This window comes from Emys orbicularis, chromosome 2 (genome assembly GCF_028017835.1).
Source record: "Emys orbicularis isolate rEmyOrb1 chromosome 2, rEmyOrb1.hap1, whole genome shotgun sequence".
Lineage (NCBI taxonomy): Eukaryota > Metazoa > Chordata > Testudines > Emydidae > Emys > Emys orbicularis.
This window is the reverse complement of record NC_088684.1, coordinates 192,027,238-192,044,752: the sequence shown is the minus strand read 5'-3', so window position 1 is coordinate 192,044,752 and position 17,515 is coordinate 192,027,238. Positions and strand designations below refer to the sequence as shown.

General features: G+C 41.8%; 1 protein-coding gene across 1 annotated transcript in view; it reads left to right on the top strand.

Moving 5' to 3' along the window:
• Nucleotides 1–17,515, top strand: part of ABCA13 (ATP binding cassette subfamily A member 13) — a 300,907-nt gene that overhangs the window by 82,723 nt on the left and 200,669 nt on the right. The window contains exons 19-25 of the mRNA XM_065398392.1: nucleotides 135–1,943; nucleotides 2,406–2,512; nucleotides 4,936–5,054; nucleotides 6,833–7,005; nucleotides 8,211–8,287; nucleotides 8,874–8,995; nucleotides 13,679–13,873. Of these exons, the coding sequence (XP_065254464.1) occupies nucleotides 135–1,943; nucleotides 2,406–2,512; nucleotides 4,936–5,054; nucleotides 6,833–7,005; nucleotides 8,211–8,287; nucleotides 8,874–8,995; nucleotides 13,679–13,873 (2,602 nt within the window). The remainder of the gene's footprint in view (nucleotides 1–134; nucleotides 1,944–2,405; nucleotides 2,513–4,935; nucleotides 5,055–6,832; nucleotides 7,006–8,210; nucleotides 8,288–8,873; nucleotides 8,996–13,678; nucleotides 13,874–17,515) is intronic.

Here is a 17,515-nt window from a genome sequence, read left to right as displayed (position 1 = left end):
ACCAAAGTCCACAGCCAGACATTAATTAAACTCTCTATTTTGTGGTAATACCCCATATTTTGCTACATTTTCCTAACATAGTCTTACAGTAACAATAATTTCCATCATCGTAATCAACAATATTTCTATTGCAGAATATTCACCAAAGATGATATTGGAACGCTACTAAACTTGGATCAGTCTGTTAATCTAAAGGAAGAAGTTGATGGGTTGAAAGAAAATATGTATGACTTAATCAAGGATGCAGCCATATCCGAAAATGGGACACTTCATTTTGACAATGCAAAAGGATTGAAGTTTATGAGGGATTTGTTTAATGTCCTGTTTAAAGATTTTTCTGTAAAAAATGGCAGCAGAAGTAACTATGAACTGTTTACTTTTGTGAATCATGTGTTATTTAATACAAGTAATTCTGGGGACCTTGCCCAGCTGATTAGAGATCTTTCTAGAACTCTTCAATTTATGAGGCAAACTTCTGCAGAAATGGGAAACCTCATGAATTTTTTTAACAATCATTTCAAGGATTTCCTAGTTAGCTATCCTACTTTTCGAGAAATGGTACTTGCTAATTTAACAGAACTGTTGGCCTCTGTGGATAAGGTGTTTCCTTTGAAAAATAGGCAGATAATAGAAATTACAGAGACATTACTTGATCTCCTCTTGTGGAGCAGTGGCGCTAACTATACTCGCAGCCCCTTTCCAGAGCTTGCTGTTGATTTGCGCTCATTGTTGTGGGAAAGCAATGAATTTGTAAAGCTAGCAAAAATAGTAGAAGCCATTGTTAAGTTTTTGACATTGTCCAAGAAAGCTTCAGAAAAGGTAGCTAACATTTTGGAACCATCTATCAACTCAAATGCTACGGAAAACTTAGACTACATTGAGATGGTCTATTCAGACCTCCAAAGAGCTGTTCATGATGCAATAGAAGAGTTAACTGAAACTGAGACTGCAGACATTCTGCGTTCAAACCACCATCAAGTGGCAGATTTGGGAAAAGCATTTCTTGATTTGACCTACTTGTCTATTCGAGATAAGCTTTCCAGATCATGTGGCTCTGGAACTGCAAACATATCAACCAGACTGCTCACAAATCTGAGCAAACTCAATGATTTAAATGATATTGCAGGTGAAATCGCTAAGTTTTTAACAAATGTGCAGAATTATTCTGCAGAATTGGAAAGACTTACTGCAATTGTTACCCGTGCAAGCATAAACTCATCTGATGATACTGCCAGTCTAATAGAAGATCTTCTTGATTTTTTTGTACCCATTAATGATATTATTAGCAAAATACATTTAACTTCTAGACTAAATTTTACTCATGACCCAATAAATGAAGAAAAATGGGAGGGAATTCAGGAAATGATTACTTATTTGTGCAAAGGAAACATTACAGGAATAAAAGCTTCTATCAGAGCTGTAGCTGATCTCTTTCTGGGAGCTTTCTGGAAAAATTACTTAAATGAAAATGACTTAAATCTGCTGCTGACTTATGCAGACAACCAAGAAGACTTTCTTAAAGTTTTAGAAGTCACTATGGAATCATTCAAGTTAATGAAGAATATTTCTGGAGGAAGCTTCAACCTGTGGTCACTTTTTGCCAGCCTTATCAACCAAAATATAACCTACCAGCAGAAGGAACAGTCCATCTGGGAAACAGTTATTGAGGACTCATTAAATAGAACTAATCCTTGGATAGAGTTGCTGCATTTAAGTGCTGATCAGCAAGTGAATTCTACAAGAGACTTACTCCAAACAGTTATGGGGTTCTTTGCTAATGGAACTTCTGGTACAGCTGACATGGCCCAGTTGGAAAACAGCATACTACGGATGATGCATGACTTTGACTTGATTTTCAAACCTTTATCGTCATATGAAAAGTATGCCAGACAGTTGGTTAACTTGGCTGAGTATTGGCGACAAGGCCCACTAAAAGAACAAAGGTAAATTTGGAAGGGTGGCTTATTTTTAAAATCATTGTCCAGGTCTGATTTTTGTTCAGAGGTGCTGAACACTGCTGGCAGTCAAGTCAAAGGGAGGTGCTCGGCATCTCTGAAAATCAGACCGATTTATATTGAGATTGAATTGTTGTAGAAATGAAAAGAAGGAAAGGGGGCGAGGGGAAACAATCTATAGCAAACACAAGAAAAGTAGTTAGCATTTAAAGACTTAACATTCCTACTAGCATCTGAAGATAGAGTGCTACCACCCGTTGGCCTGATTCTGATCTAGTTCACTTTGTTGTAAATCAGGAGTGAATCCACTGAAATCATTCTGGTTAGTGTTGTGTAACTGCAATGAGAATCAGGCTCGCTGATGTTTGTAATAGCATGTGCAGTCCTTATTGAAGCCATTCTCTGATTCTGTCATCCTAAAAGTGATGGTATCCTATTATTTTTCCTTAGATTTTCTGAGATGTGCCAGGGTTTCCAGAAGCAGTTAAGCGCTGCTAATGCCAGACTGCTACAGAAGGTGCAGATTATGGCTTTGAGTGTATTTACAATCCTTTCAGGTTGGTTGCTATAATAACAACTATTAGCAAGATGGGTTCATTATTCATGTTATTGCTGTGTTGCTAAGACTGTGCTCAGGGCATTCATGTGTAATAGCGATAGGTTCACTTGGATGGTCTGAAGCATCAGAATGAAGTTGAGAGGCACCTGAAAGCAATTTGACTCACAAGGCCTAGTATAACCAAATGCCACACAAATGGATGCCTTAAGTTAGATTCCTAAATCCATATTTAGGCTCCCTGGATTGGGGTGAGGGTGGATTTTTCAGAAGTGGTCAGAGTTGGCCTAACTCTGCTCCAGCCACCTAACGGAGTAAAACTCTCAGTAATTACAATGAGATCAGAGTTAAGCCAACATTGAGTGGTTTTGAAAATTCCAGCCATAAATAAGTTTGGTTTTCAGATGTACTGAGCACCCAGAAGAGCCCACTGACCTTTGAAAATCAGGTCACTTATTTAGGGCTTACATGGGGGTTTAGGAGTCTAACATTTAGGCTTGGTCCACACTGGGACGGGGGATCGATCTAGGAAACACAACTTCAGCTATGAGAATAGCGTAGCTGAAGTCGACGTTTCCTAGATCGAACTAAGTTTACTTACTGCGGGTCCACGCGGCGCAGGCAAGCTCCCCTGTCAACAGCGCTTCCTCCTCTCGGCGAGCAGGAGTTCTGCAGTCGATGGGGGAGCGCTTCTGGGATCGATTTATCGCATCCAGATGAGACGCGATAAATCGATCCCAGAAGATCGATCTCTACCCGCCGAATCAGGCGGGTAGTGTGGACCTAGCCTTAGACACCTGTTTGTGTGTCCTGATCTTTGTAGTATTTGGTTACATTAAGTCTTCTGAGTCAACTGAAACCACACAGAACTCTATGTAAGACACACAAAAGGTAATCAAACATGCTCATTTTCTGCAGAGTTGCCTAGCTCAAATAGTCATCTTAATTTGCCCTGCTGGATTTGAATGAATCTGAATTTAAAACAACTGCTCTGAAAAGAGACTGGATAGAATTGACCCCCCATTTGTCTCCTATGTGTATTCAGCATAAGCTCTGCTGATTTAATGACAGGAATGGATTTTTATTAGTCTTTCTATTTTCCTGTTAACTGGTGGGCCAGTCCAGCTCTCTGAGGCAGCTGAATTTTGTTCTGTTAACCATAGTGCAGTTGTAGGGCCAAATTCTCTCCTCACTGTCACATGTACAAACCTACCAAAGGCAATGGAATGGAGCTGTTTGCTCTGGATATGATGGCTGACCATTTGCGTAAAGATTGCCCCTCCAGGAGATCGGGTAGGGAATGATGGGAGACCTCTTTCATGATTGATCCCTAGGATTATCTCTCTGCTGTAAATCATCCAACATACTGGCCCTTCTCTCCACTTGCAACTGTGTTGTGTGTGGGGGGGTTACTGTTGCCCTGGGGATACAGTATCCTTAAGGTCTCACCATAGGGAAGCAGGGTGATGGGGGTCCCAGAGAGCTGCTCAATTAAAAATATCATTACTTATTTGTATTATCATAACATCCAGGAGCCCCACTCCTGGATCAGGACCCCACTGTGCTAGGTGCTGTACAAACAGAGAACAAAAAGATGGTCTTTGCACCAAAGAACTTATAGTCTAAATGTGCGATAAGAGACACCAGGTGGATACAGACAGATGGGGGGAGTACAAGTAAACAGTGAGACAGTATTGTTCAGCATGATGGCAGTGGTCTCACCACACCAGCCGTCTAACCTTTGTCAATTTTTTTGTAAGCATCTCAGCAAAGGAGAGTTTGGAGGAGGGATTTGAAGGAGGATAATAAGGTAGCTCTTCACAGATATTTACAGGGCGTTTCTCCCAAGCACGAGGGCAGCATGGGAGGAAGCACAAAGATTCTTTCTTGAAAATAATATAACTGGGCAGTGGAGGTTGGCATAATAGACCATAATCAGAGGCAAAAGTTGAGAGCTTGATGGCAAAATAGAGACTATAGGGTGGGGATTGACTGTGAGTGGCCTTGAAAATGAAGACAAGCATCTTATGTTAGATGTGACAGAGATGGAGGAATCACTGGAGGGCTTAAGTCCACTTAAAACCCCTGACAGACTCTGCGTCTTGCTCTCATGAAACCATCACTAAGTCCTCCTGCTCTGGTTCTGCATCAGGCCTGATCATCCTCGGGTATTGCTCGGGGTGGTTTAGGACCACGATACAGTCAGTGTAAGGGTAACATGCCCTTTTCTCCCATGTAACCTTTGCTATGACTTTAATAAGAAATAATACTTAGCAGTTTGCACCGCACAAGATTTTCCTGCCCTTACTTTTAAAACTTCTTTCCTCACTCCTCACCCTTCTCAATGCCATCGGCATTTCTGATAGGGAATCATGTTTAGGGTGATATTTTTCACTGATTCAGCCTGTGTGTTTTCTCTTACAGACAACCCTACTGTCATCAGCAACCTTCTCTGTGCTTTTACGAGCTGTAAGGATGGCCTAACAAGGCATTTCCTCCTTTCTGCCATTGAAGGAATCAATTTGGTTCATGAGCAGTATCAGGTTTGATGGATTTCTAATCCTGCCAACATCCTTTTGTCACGCTTTAGATGTCACATTGGAAAATTACTCCATAAGTATTTTCCTTCTTTTTTTTCCTACTGCCTGAAAAATCAATCACTATGCTTGTGTATAATCAGGGTTTTTAAGGGATGTTTTTCTGCCACACTTGATAGTGATACCCAGAGGGAATCACATAATATATGCTGACAAGTGTTGAAAGCCATAAACAGAATAACTAGATTGCCATTGGGTACCAAAGAGCAATTGGTATTTTTCTTGCTTTATATTCCAGTATTGCAGGTGCTTTCACAGCACTAAAAATTTACAAGGACAAGGGTAAAATCCAAACAAAATACAAATCAATCCCCCAACCAGAAGCATCTGGGCTAAAATAATACCCAGAGTACATATTAACTGTACTTGCCAAGAGGGATTGATCTGTGTATCTACAACAGTTCTGAAGTTTGGCAAGAGTCGTAATCAGAAGACCAACAATGTAGCATTTCGAGCCCCGTTCAGTGTTCAGTCTTGCTCCACTGAAGTCAATCAGAGTTTTGCCATTGACTTCAGTCAGAGGAGAACCAAATCATCAGAGACCACCAAAATATTAAATTTACCTTTTTACTAGAAAGTTCTCCTTTCTTCACTTTTGGCTCTCTGCTCTGATATTTTGCACTTGGTCTACTCAGAGCTCTTGTTGATGTAAGTGGGAGTTCTGAGTAAGTAAGGAGAGCAGACAGCATTGGGAGCCATCTAGCAAATCTGAGCCCTGGTCTACACTCGGTGGGGGGGGGGGGGCGGAAATCGATCTAAGTTACGCAACTTCAGCTACGTGAATAACGTAGCTGAAGTCGACGTACTTAGATCGACTTACCGTGGTGTCTTCACCATGGTGAGTGGACTGCTGCCGCTCCCCCGTCGACTCCGCCGCACCTCTCGCGGCGGTGGAGTACAGGAGTCGACGGGAGAGGGCTTGGGGGTCAATTTATCACATCTAGACTAGACGCGATAAATCGACCCCCACTGGATCGAGCGCTGCCCGCCGATCCGGCGAGTAGTGTATACCAGTGGTTCTCAAAGCCAGTCTGCCACTTGTTCAGGGAAAGCCCCTGGCGGGCCGGGTCAGTTTGTTTACCTGCCGCGTCCACAGGTTCGGCCGATCGCGGATCCCACTGGCCACGGTTCGCCTCTCCAGGCCAATGGGGGCTGCGGGAAGCGGCACGGGCCGAGGAATGTGCTGGCCGCCCTTCCTGCAGCCCCCATTGGCCTGGAGCGTCGAACAGCGGGCAGTAGGAGCCGCGATCGGCCGAACCTGTGGATGCGACAGGTAAACAAACTGGCCTGGCCCGCCAGGGGCTTTCCCTGAACAAGCGGCGGACCGGCTTTGAGAACCACTGGTGTAGACATACTCTGAGAGTAGAATTTTGCTCAGAGACCATGTATCTCTTGCTTTTCTCTCTCTCTCCGTCTCTATAACACCATGCACCCACCAACACAAAGCGCACGTACAAAAGGCCAAAAAGAAATGTCCTGTCTTGACAGAGAATAGTTAGATAAAAGGATAAATGGAGAGAACAGTACAAATGTCATGATGCAAGGGGGGGGGCACATGTCTGCCGGTGTTTAATAAATCATTGTTATGTATCCACATTTTGATTTGTGTTTATTTTTAAACAAAGTTAATCAGAAACTACACAACATTTAGCAGTTTAGGCCTGTTCTTTCAAGCAAATAAATACACAGCATGTAAATTTAACTATAGTTGCCATCTTTTGCAGGATATTGAAACAATGTGGTCAGCTTCCAATGAAGGGGACTGTGGGAACCTTTTATATGTAAAGAGGAAGCTGTCCAGTACCTTGGAGAGTTTCCAGAGAGCATTAGAAAATATCACCTACAGCAGCTGTGAATGTCAAATCACCTTAGAGAACATCCAGAAACACATGCAAATGTAAAGCCTTTACTTTTCACTGCCATGTTGTTCTGCTATGCATTATTTTTGTTAGTCATAATGATATAGTTTCATACATATTCATAAAAAGTTTGCACAATTACAGTATAACCTCTGCTCACCTAATGTTTGGTTAACAATCTAAGGTCCTGGTTAATTGGAGATTGGTCAGATATCCCAACAGCAATATGTACCACTGATCCATGATGATCAATATCCCTGTTTATCAAAACATGCTGGAAGTTTTCAAACAAAAAAAAAAGTTATTGTGTAGTCATTAGTGGTACCAACAAAACTGCAACAATAGCTACTGACTTGACTCCTAACTGTCTTTTCTTTTACCTCTACCCCAGACAGTTCAAATATGCATCCACATTTTTGGGTTCTTCGCTAACCCCAGTTTTCCAAGGCCTGATTGTATGATGTGCTGAGCATCTTTTGCAATGTGCTAAATATTCAGGTCAATTCAAGTTGAGAGTGCACAAAAACTGACAGGCATGCTTGGCACCTCACAGTATTGAGCACTAAGTCGTCTTAGATTTTTTCTGTCCCTTATATAGTACTGCTACGCAGCCACCTGAGAGAGTAGCAAATACTGTTGTTAACTAAAGGGTAAATGAAGCTTTACTGGAAACCTTGGAGATTCTTTAAAACAGTTGCCTATAGAAGGGTAACACTTATTATGTACTTTACTGTACTATCAGTTACCATCCAATAGACCACGTTTTCAAAATGTACCTGAAAGACATAAGTCCATTAGTGCCATTAAGAGGAGTCTGTGGCCATAAGCTGCTGTCCCTCTGGACCATTGACTCATGCCGCCTATTTTTTTAGTACATTTACTGAAAGTCATGGAGGTGAGAAACTGCTAGACCAGTGCTTTTTCATCTGATTTAGTTTCAGACAACTTAATAATGGAGAATCTCATGAATCATTTCCTCTCAGAACTCACCTATGGGAAAGGAGTGTGATTATCGCTGCCCAGGCAGTGTGTGTGCATAGTAGGAAGGCTCGTTGACCCCCTCTCCATCTCTAACAGCTCACATGGACAAGCACCAGGACTAATCTGGCCTTTAGAATTTACCTTTTGCTTAATTAATGTTACTTCAGTATTCCATGATAAGCTCTATACTTAGTAAGCTTAACATATGGTAAAGCAAACTACTTGGAAATGGCTGCTTGTAAAACTAGTGTTGTCGTTTCAGGATGTCTGGAAACCTAGAGGCACCTTTGTCAGAAAATCTAGTGATAGCTTTTGTCAGTAACTTCAGTCTGCCAAATGGTGAGTACATGGTTTCTTTACAGGAGCTAACATAAACTACAGGGCTGTTTTGGAGATCACTGTGGTACATTTGTTCACAAGACAAGAGAGAAAACATAACAAAGTAAAAAGAATGCTGCTTCGGGAAAGTACCAAGGTGACATTGTATTGGTGTCTTATGAATAATTTGGGGTCTGTTCTTCCTCATTATCACCCTGGCCCACCTGTTGCCACTGGCCCCAGGTCAGTATAGTTTCTATGGAAAGTAGGCTGCTAAGGGCTGCCCCAGTCACATGCTCTTGGAAAGGGGAGATCCAAACTGCAGAGCGAGAAGCCGGATTAAGTGATTGAAAACTGCCTTTGGTAATTTAAGGTGCCTTCTTCCCAAACCAGTTTTGGGGAATGGCTTATGCTCCAATGGAGTAAACCTCCTGCCCTCTTTCTCCCTTAGGATTGGTAGGAAAGAGAATAGCATGCCTTGGAAACAGCACTCTGCCCTTTCATGCCCCCTCAGCATAGATCTGTGAGGAAATGGAGGGCTGCCTGGTGACCCCTAATTAAAGCAGTGTGGTGGGAAATCGATGATCCATGTTTTCCTGCATTGCAGATGTGAAAATCAAAGACTGCATGCAGAATGTTCCTGAGCTGGCACGGGAACTTCGTTCTTTAGTCAACATTTCTGAAGATACTATCGACACACTCCTGGAAGCCAATTTCTCAGAGTCCAAGGTATGAGGCGAGAAATGGGATGCTGAATTAACATGTTGACCTATAAAAATGCTTTCCAGCCTCTCTTAGCTGGTGTAGAAATGAACAAGACTTGTTAGGAATGTGGGCCTCCTATGTTTTCATTTGCCATTTTTTGTATATGGAAGATTGTTTTTGTTTGGGAAATTCAAAATAAAGCATTAAGAGCCTAATGAGAAAACCCTGTGATACTAGCAGCCAAACCCCTGAGGCATTGCAAAGTCTTCTGGAAACTTCAAGGTTTCACCTTCTTGGATAGTTAAATTCCTATTCTCTCCTATAATGGGCAAAAAGTTACAACTTTTAGTTGGTGGGATGGGGGCAGGACAGGGACAAATTCTCTGTAAATAGGCACAGCTCCACTGGGGTAAGTGGAGTTTCACCCATTTTTATCTACAAAAAAGTTGTCCTTTTACCACCAGGAAATTCTGGAGAGCCATAAACTCCATGGGGAAATTGTACTGCACCCCCCATAGCTCTCAGGTTTGTAGTGAGGAGAGTAGATCACTCTTTTGTGCTCCCTGGATGTGCTACTCTCCCCAAGTGCTCCCTTGATGTGTTATTCCCCCAAGAACCTTGATGTCATTGTCTCTGTTTCCCATGACTGTGACCGACTCCCTCTCTGAAGCTTGGAGTAGCATTAACTCTCCTTTGTCCAGTATGAATCATAAAGCTAACTAGAGGTGTTATTTCCTCTGTGTGTGTGTGGTGTGTGTGTGTGTGTGTGTGTGTGTGTGTGTGTGTGTGTGTGTGTGTGTGTGTGTGTGTGTGTGTGTTTGAGTGAGTGTGTTGGAAATAAATTGGTATTTTGATACTTGACTGAAACTGATCAGATCAATCAAACAGCCACTGGATGTCACTGATGCTCCACAATCAGAGGAAGCTGCAGGTTTTGTCCATAGAAAGCTTGACTACTAGAATGGCAGTTCTCAGTTTGAATTCTTTCACACAACAAGCTTAACTTCAATTATAGGTGGCTTCTATTCTTCTGTTTCTTTGTCAATGTTAATAATTGCCATTATTGCTATTTCATTACTTTGTTAGCAGTAAATGTAGACAAGATACCTGGAAGTGAGTAAGTAAAAGAGGAATTTGACAGTAAAGTTTTATATCCCTATTCTCTTGAAATAATAATGCTATGGAGCTGAATTTTCAAACGTGGTGTCTTATATCTACAAAAATTGTGGGCACACCCTGATATGCAAGCAAATGCCACATTTGCATGTTCATACAAACATTTGCTTGTTTTTTAAAAAAAATACCCAATCCATATGGGACATAATACATTTTTACTTTTGCACAGGATGCAAATATATATTTCAGATGCAATGTATGCATCTCCTATTATGTAAATGATATGTTGTGGACAAAGCTATGAAAACATTTTTTTTCCCCTTTGAAGTTGGGGGAGGAGTTTGACCAAGTTTTATGAATGCTGACCGTGCTACACTTATCCATGCCTTTGTGTCACCTCAAGACTAGACTACAGTGATGTGCTTTGTGGTACTTTATTTTAAAAGGCCATTCAGAAACTGAACCTAACCTAGACTGACTGCTCACTTAATGAGTGGCCTATTATGTGAACAGTGCATAAAACTATTGCCCAGAAAACTGCACTACTTTTGAATTTCCAGAAAGAGTTCAAAGGGTAGGTTTTAACCTGTTGGATAAGCCCTCAGTGGCTTGAGATAGAGCTGGTTAGGAACCAGAATTTCTGTTCCATGGAAAATTTAGGGGGAAAAAAATCCTGTGAAACAAAAATTCCTAAGAAGTTGGATTTGGAACAATTAAATTGGTTTGTTTTAATAGTGTAGAAACATTTATTTTACATATATAGTACATTAAAATAGTATATATAATAATTATAGATATATATTCAATAGTAAAATATCTTTAACAGTAACATTTTAATATAATATAAACTAAATTGAAACGAATAGTCAGAATGAACCATTTTGACTTTTTCCTGTTGAAACTTTTGTTGAAATGACACATTTCCCACAATATATTATAATTCCAACGAAACAGCATTTTTCATCAATGATTTTTCAACCAGCTATACTTTGGGATCTGAATATTGAGGGACCTCCAAGTGTCCCTCTATGACACTACCATTGATACAATCAACAGAGATGATCGAGGGACAATTCCCTCCTCGTGAACAAGGAGTTTCAAGCTCTGTGTTCCACAAAGGCCTCTTGACCCTGGAACTCCTGGTCCTTCTCGGTCTCTCACATCCCTGGATTTGTTGTTAGGTCTTGTAGCAAGTTCAGAGTATCTTTTCTCCTTTGCAGTAGAGGAGGTGGGTGTCTGAGAGGTTTGGAGATGTATCTGGGCTGGCAGGATTTGTCGTTGATCTTTTATATTTGTGGAGGGATGAGTCGTCTTCTGTACTACTGGATGGTACTATTCACTACTAAATTAAAGAAATACATTTGTTTTTATTGTTTTCTTGTCCTATCCTCATGTTGCTGTATTTGTCTTTTCATATGATGTGTATTTTCTAAATATTTGTGTAAGCTCTCTCGGTCTTTAGGTGTACCTACACTGCATCGTAAACCCGGGTCTGTGGGTCCTGGGCTTGTGCACTTGTTGTTTCGAAGCCCAAGCTTGAGTGTCCACACTGCATTGTAAACCTGGGTTTACAGTTGCTGGATCTTGGTCTCAGCCATCCTAACGCATCCTTACTGCACTATGCAGACCGTATGACTCAGGTCTGCTGCTTGAGCTGCAGCTGCACTGCAAAACAGGGCCGCCCAGAGGATTCAGGGGACCTGGGGTCTTCGGCGATGGGTCCCAGGGCGGAAGTACCCCCCACCGCGGGTATTCAGGGCACTTCGGCGGCAGGTCCCGGGGCAGAAGGACCCCCCGCCGCGGGTCTTCAGGGCACTTCGGTGGCGGGTCCCGGAGCGGAAGGACCCCCCGCCGAAGAATTGCCACTGAAGGCCTGGAGCGGAAGAAGCTCCGGGGGCCCAGGCCCCACGAGAGTTTTCCGAGGCCCCCAGAGCGAGTGAAGGACCCCGCTCCAGGGGCCCCGAAAAACTCTCATGGGGGCCCCTGTGGGGCCCGGGGCAAATTGCCCCACTTGCCCCCCCCCTCTGGGCGGCCCTGCTGCAAAATGACAGGGGTTGGACCCACGTCGCAGAGGCATTTGGATTCTGAATCCCCTGTCCAAAACAGGATCCTAGGACCTGAGTCCTAAGTGCTTGCTGACCTGAGTTGGACAGATTTGTGTGTGAGTGGAAGGGGGACTTGGGCTCAAGGCTGAGTCAAAGCCCAGGCTTAGTGTGCTGTGTAGACATGCATTACATTAACATAATGATCAGACTGGGTCAGACCAATGGCCCATCTAGTCCAGTATCCTGTCTTCCAACAGTGGCCAGTGCCATATGCTTCAGAGAGAGTGAACAGAACAGAGCAATTATGGAGTGGTCCAGTTCCAGCTTTTGGCAGTCGGAGGGTTTGGGATGTGCGGAGTATGGGGTTGTGTCCCTGACCATCTTGGCTAATAGCCATTGATGGACCAATCATGAACTTATTCAATTCTCTTTTGAATCCAGCCTTCACAACATCCCATTGCAACAAGTTCCACAAGTTGACTGTGCCCTTAGTGAAGAAGCACTTCCTTATCTTTGTTTTAAACTTGCTGCCTATTAATTTCATCAGGTGACCCCTGGTTCTTGGATTATCTGAAGGGGTAAATAACACTTCCCTATTCACTTTCTCAATACCATTCATGATTTTATAGAGCTCTATCATTTCCCCCCTTAGTCATCTCTTTTTTAAGTTGAACAGTCCTAATCTTTCTTCATATGGAAGCCGTTCCATACCCCTCACTATTTTCATTGTCTTTCTCCACACCTTTTTGAATTCTAATATATCTTTTTTTTTTGCAATGGGTCAACTAGAACTGTATGCAGTATTCGAGGTGTGGGCGAACCATGGATTTATATAGTAGCAGTTTGGTATTTTCTGTTTTATCTATCCCTTTCCTAATGATTCCTAAGATTCTGTTAACTTTCTTGATGGCCAGGGCACATTGAGTGGATGTTTTCAGAGAACTCACCAAAATAACTCCAAGATCTTTCATGTGTGGTACCAGCTAATTTAGACCCCATCATTTTGCATGTAGAGTTGGGATTATTTTTTCAAATGTGAATTATTTTGCACTTATCAACATTGAATTTTATCTACCATTTTTGTCTCCCAGTCACCCAGGTTAGTAAGATCCCTTTGTAACTCTTCATAGTCAGCTTTGGACTTAACGATCCTGAGTAATTTTGTGTTGATACGTCAATTCCTGTTGTGGTTTTAAGGTGCTTCCACAAAAAAAGTATATATTTCTGAAATTTTTTCTATGAATTTTCAGTGTTGTAAGTGCGCCTGCCAGATCAAGGAATGGTGCCTATTAACTGAATGATGTACATCTTTATAAATGAAAATAAATAGTATTGAGAAATGTATTTTATCTATTTAAATGCCCATATAGTATAAAGTGCAAGCATGTCATCTTAACAAATAAGTAACTCTGTCTTCCAGTTCTATTGGTAGCTATTATAAGTACAGTTATTTGTGTTATGAGACACATATTTACAGTGTGTTCTTATAAAAAAAATTTGATACATTTCAGGCAGGATAAATTTTAATCCATGTACTTTACAACAGTTTCTCTACAGTGCCCTTGCAGTAGCTTTAGCTGGAAGATGTGACAAGGAAGTGCTTAGTCTCTTGCTGACACTTCCTGAAAATGGCAAAACTTCTCTGGCAGTGAAGGAACTTTGTTCTCTCCCAGCGCTGGACTTGTATACCGTGATTGTACAGATTACCCAGAACTTGAACTTGCGTAATATCATTTACAAGGTAAGAGGAGCAAGTACTTACTTCCGGAACTTTTTGGAGCTAGATGGATAAGTAACCCAATTACTGATCATAGTTCTGCCCCATATATTTTGTTGTCCTAGATGTTTATCCCAGTAGAACCCAAACACTGTCCTTCATGAAGTTCCTGCACCCTCACTTAGCATTGTGGAACCAGTAGATCTGCAGCAGGATGTACTCCTATATGTTGAGGGCCTGCTCCAGATTTCACTGAAGTCAATGGGAGTTCAGTCAGACCCTGGGGATGGATCCTGCCCTGCTGTTTGTGGGGGTGGGGAAGGAAGGAAGGAAGATTTAGGGAGCTCCCTATGGTTTTTTCCTTCACTTCCCACACCAATGCAACAGAGGGTGCAGGGCTGAGGTTTCAGGCTGGGTTTTCTCCCTAGTTTCATAGGCAACTCTGCTTCTGTGGCTCCTTATGAAGGGTATGATTTTAAGCACAGAAATGGAAATCAGGGAACCCCAAGTTCTAATCCTGGCCATGATGCATAACAGTTTAAGAATGGGGGTAAAGAACAGCTTGTTCTATTGATACTATGGAGTTAGTGTAGGTATGCAAGTTGACCTGCTTGGAGGTTAGCCAAGATACCAGATCAAACACCCCCAACTATTGCAAAAAGTTGCATGGAACTGTTAGATACCCAACGGATCCAGAACTTGGTCTTGTATCTCACCCAAAAGACAGCTCTATAATTGGCACTGCACCATCTAGCAAAGTGTTCGGGCAACAGATTGGAGGTGATTTGTGGCTCAGGCTTGCTTGTTTAGCACTAACAAATAGAAGTTCCCAAACTGTGTTCTGATGGTTCTTGGAGAGCTGTCAGGTCATACTGTTCTAATTCCTGTTGGTAACTGGATGAAGCTAAGAATGTATAAATCCTTTGCTAGTATTAGTCTTCCATGTGAGCAATTGCTGTAGCTGCCACAGGAGTGTTATTTGATTATGTTGTGTCTCCTGAATCGCCAATAAAATTGTCAGCTAAATGCTAATAACAGAAACTTTCGAGATCCTTTAGGAGGCCATAAAAACACAGCTCAGTTTTCAGTTTTTTGGCTGAGTCTGTAGTGCTGGAAGTTAGAATGAGTCATCTTTTGACTTGTAAATTGAGCAAATCTCATGTGGCATCATTTGAGAGAGAATAAATGTGTAACCCCCGATACTACTTTTACCAAGTCACTTATCTAAGACCAGAGTGCACATGTAAGTATTTTATTGGCTTTACTAGGCTTTGGAGCTTTATATTTTCCAAAGCCTCTGTTTCAGAAGTAAAAATGTTCACTATGTTATGGAAGTTGTAACAGTAACTATGTGCATGGGCTAAATATAATCATTCTGGGGTGGGTTTCACAAATACAGAGTCACCACCTTCAATGCATAACAGCACTGGGACAACTTTTTGTGCTGTACAAATACTGTGACTAAAAAGATAAGTGAACAGATCAAAATTCTTTTTCGCACCAAACTCTGTGATTGAGGACAATAGGACCCAGAATCATCTGGGAGCAGTAAGATTGTACCATGGTCCAAATTTTCAAAAGCATCTAAGTCACTTAAGAGTCTAAGTTTTATGGGAACATAGGCTCCAAAGTTCCAATGGGACTTAGACTCCTAAGGGTATGTCTCACAGTGAGCCTGTGAGCTCGGGTTCACAAGACTCAGTCTTGCGAGGCTCATGCTAGTGCACCAAAAATAGTTGAGTAGACATGGCTCAGGCTAGAACTTGGGGTCTGAAGTCAAGGGAAGGTGGTGGGCTTCAGGATCTGAGCTGGAACTTGCTATTTTTAGCAAGCTGCACAACTATTTTTAGCACAGCAGTGTGAGCCTGAGTCTGTTGACCTGAGCTTGGAGGCTCACTGCTGCGGTTTGTGTAGACATACCCAAAATGACTTGCGTGCTTTTGAAAATGTTTACGCCATATGCCTTTGATGTTACAATAGCTCATCTCTTCAAGATAAGAATAGCATGGGTTGTGGTCTAATATCTGCAGCAGATGGTTCTCATGTGTAAGGCTCACATTAGTTCAAATACAGACTGCAGGGTGACAATGTTTACTTGCACTTATAGAGGAAACTGAGCTGGATACTTTTTTGTTGCTTTTGAGAGCTATGCCACAACTCAGAAGCAGCTCACTATGGCACTCTGCCTCTTTAAGGCTGGGACTTCTGGGCTTGGCCAGCAGTAGGGAATCTTTTTGTTCCCCCTCACTCCAATCTGGCTTGTGGACTGAGACCTGGGATAACAGGAATGTGGCAAAAATGTCAGGGCCACAGGCTTTCTTCCTTCCTTGACTTCTCTTTTCTTAACATTTTCCTTTCTCACTCTCCTTCCCTGGTTCCTAGGCTGCTTGCTAGTTTCCACTAGTTTGTCTCCTGACTTGTACACAGGAAATGCATTAAAGAAGAATAAAATTATCTCAACCTGTATGTCTCTCTTCTTGTAGTAGAGAATCTGCAAGTCCAGAAAACTCCTCGCTTTTGGGTCTGTCCACATGGTAGCTGTGTTTATCAGATCAGTTAGCTCACTCCAGTTAGCTTAACTTTATTCCACCCCCCACCTCTTAATGTCCATGTTAACAGAATTTTAAACTTCTAAATCATTTGAGTGGCTACCATAGCACCAGCTCACATGATTTTAACGGCATTAAACTATGCCTACATGGGTGTTAAGAGGAGATGGGGTTCAGCTGAATGAATATAACTCAATTGAAAAACACAAATTTTTGCCCATGTAGACTGGGCCTTTGGGGATTACTGATGAAGTTAGGAAGTGTAAGGCTTGTATGTGGTTGGAAAATTATAGTGTTGCCATTATACACAGCTTTCTGCATTATGAAGGGGGACCAAGCGTTTGCTGCTGAAACTGAGTTGCCTCTGTGACTACCTTTGTGCGTGGTTAACCAGGAACAAGTCTGGATTTATTGTTTGAGATGACACAGTTATGAACAAAATAATCCTATATTGGGTGGGATATGTGGTGGCTAGTGTGCGTGCATTCTACTCCTTTGTGGTAGCTGACCTCCAGAATGAGAAAAGGCCAAACCTATTTCTGCTAGTTGAAGGGTATTTACTTGAGCTCAAAATGAGAGAAACATTTGTTTTTGAAGCCAGAGTTCCTGGATTCTTGTTTCCGATGCCACACGTATATAGTTAAACTGATGACTATGACCACAGATTTGTAATAAACAGACCAGTCTCCTGAAAATGCCAGACTGAAGTGTTCCTAGAATGTATACATAACTAAGGTGAGGAGAGGAGCTTTGAGTCGCTTCTTGAAAAATAGGCCAACCTGAACAAAACAGTGACTCTCCTAATGGCTCTTTCACTGAGTCTTGTTGATTTTAATAAATTCCAAGTACAGAGCTGCATTGTTCACTTGACTGTTTCCATCAACTACTCCTCATTTGTTTATGGGACTTTTTCTGACTTAATTGGCTAATTATTTTCATTGAATAAAGCATGTTCCAGAATGTTTGCTATTTAAAGAACATATGCAAAAGAGGATGAAATCCAAAAAGCTGATAAACTTACAGACCATAGATTTCCATAATAGAAAATGCACTAGTAAAATATGGGTGGAGGAAGGAAATAGAGTATGTAAAACAGTGGGAAAAACACAACAAGTAT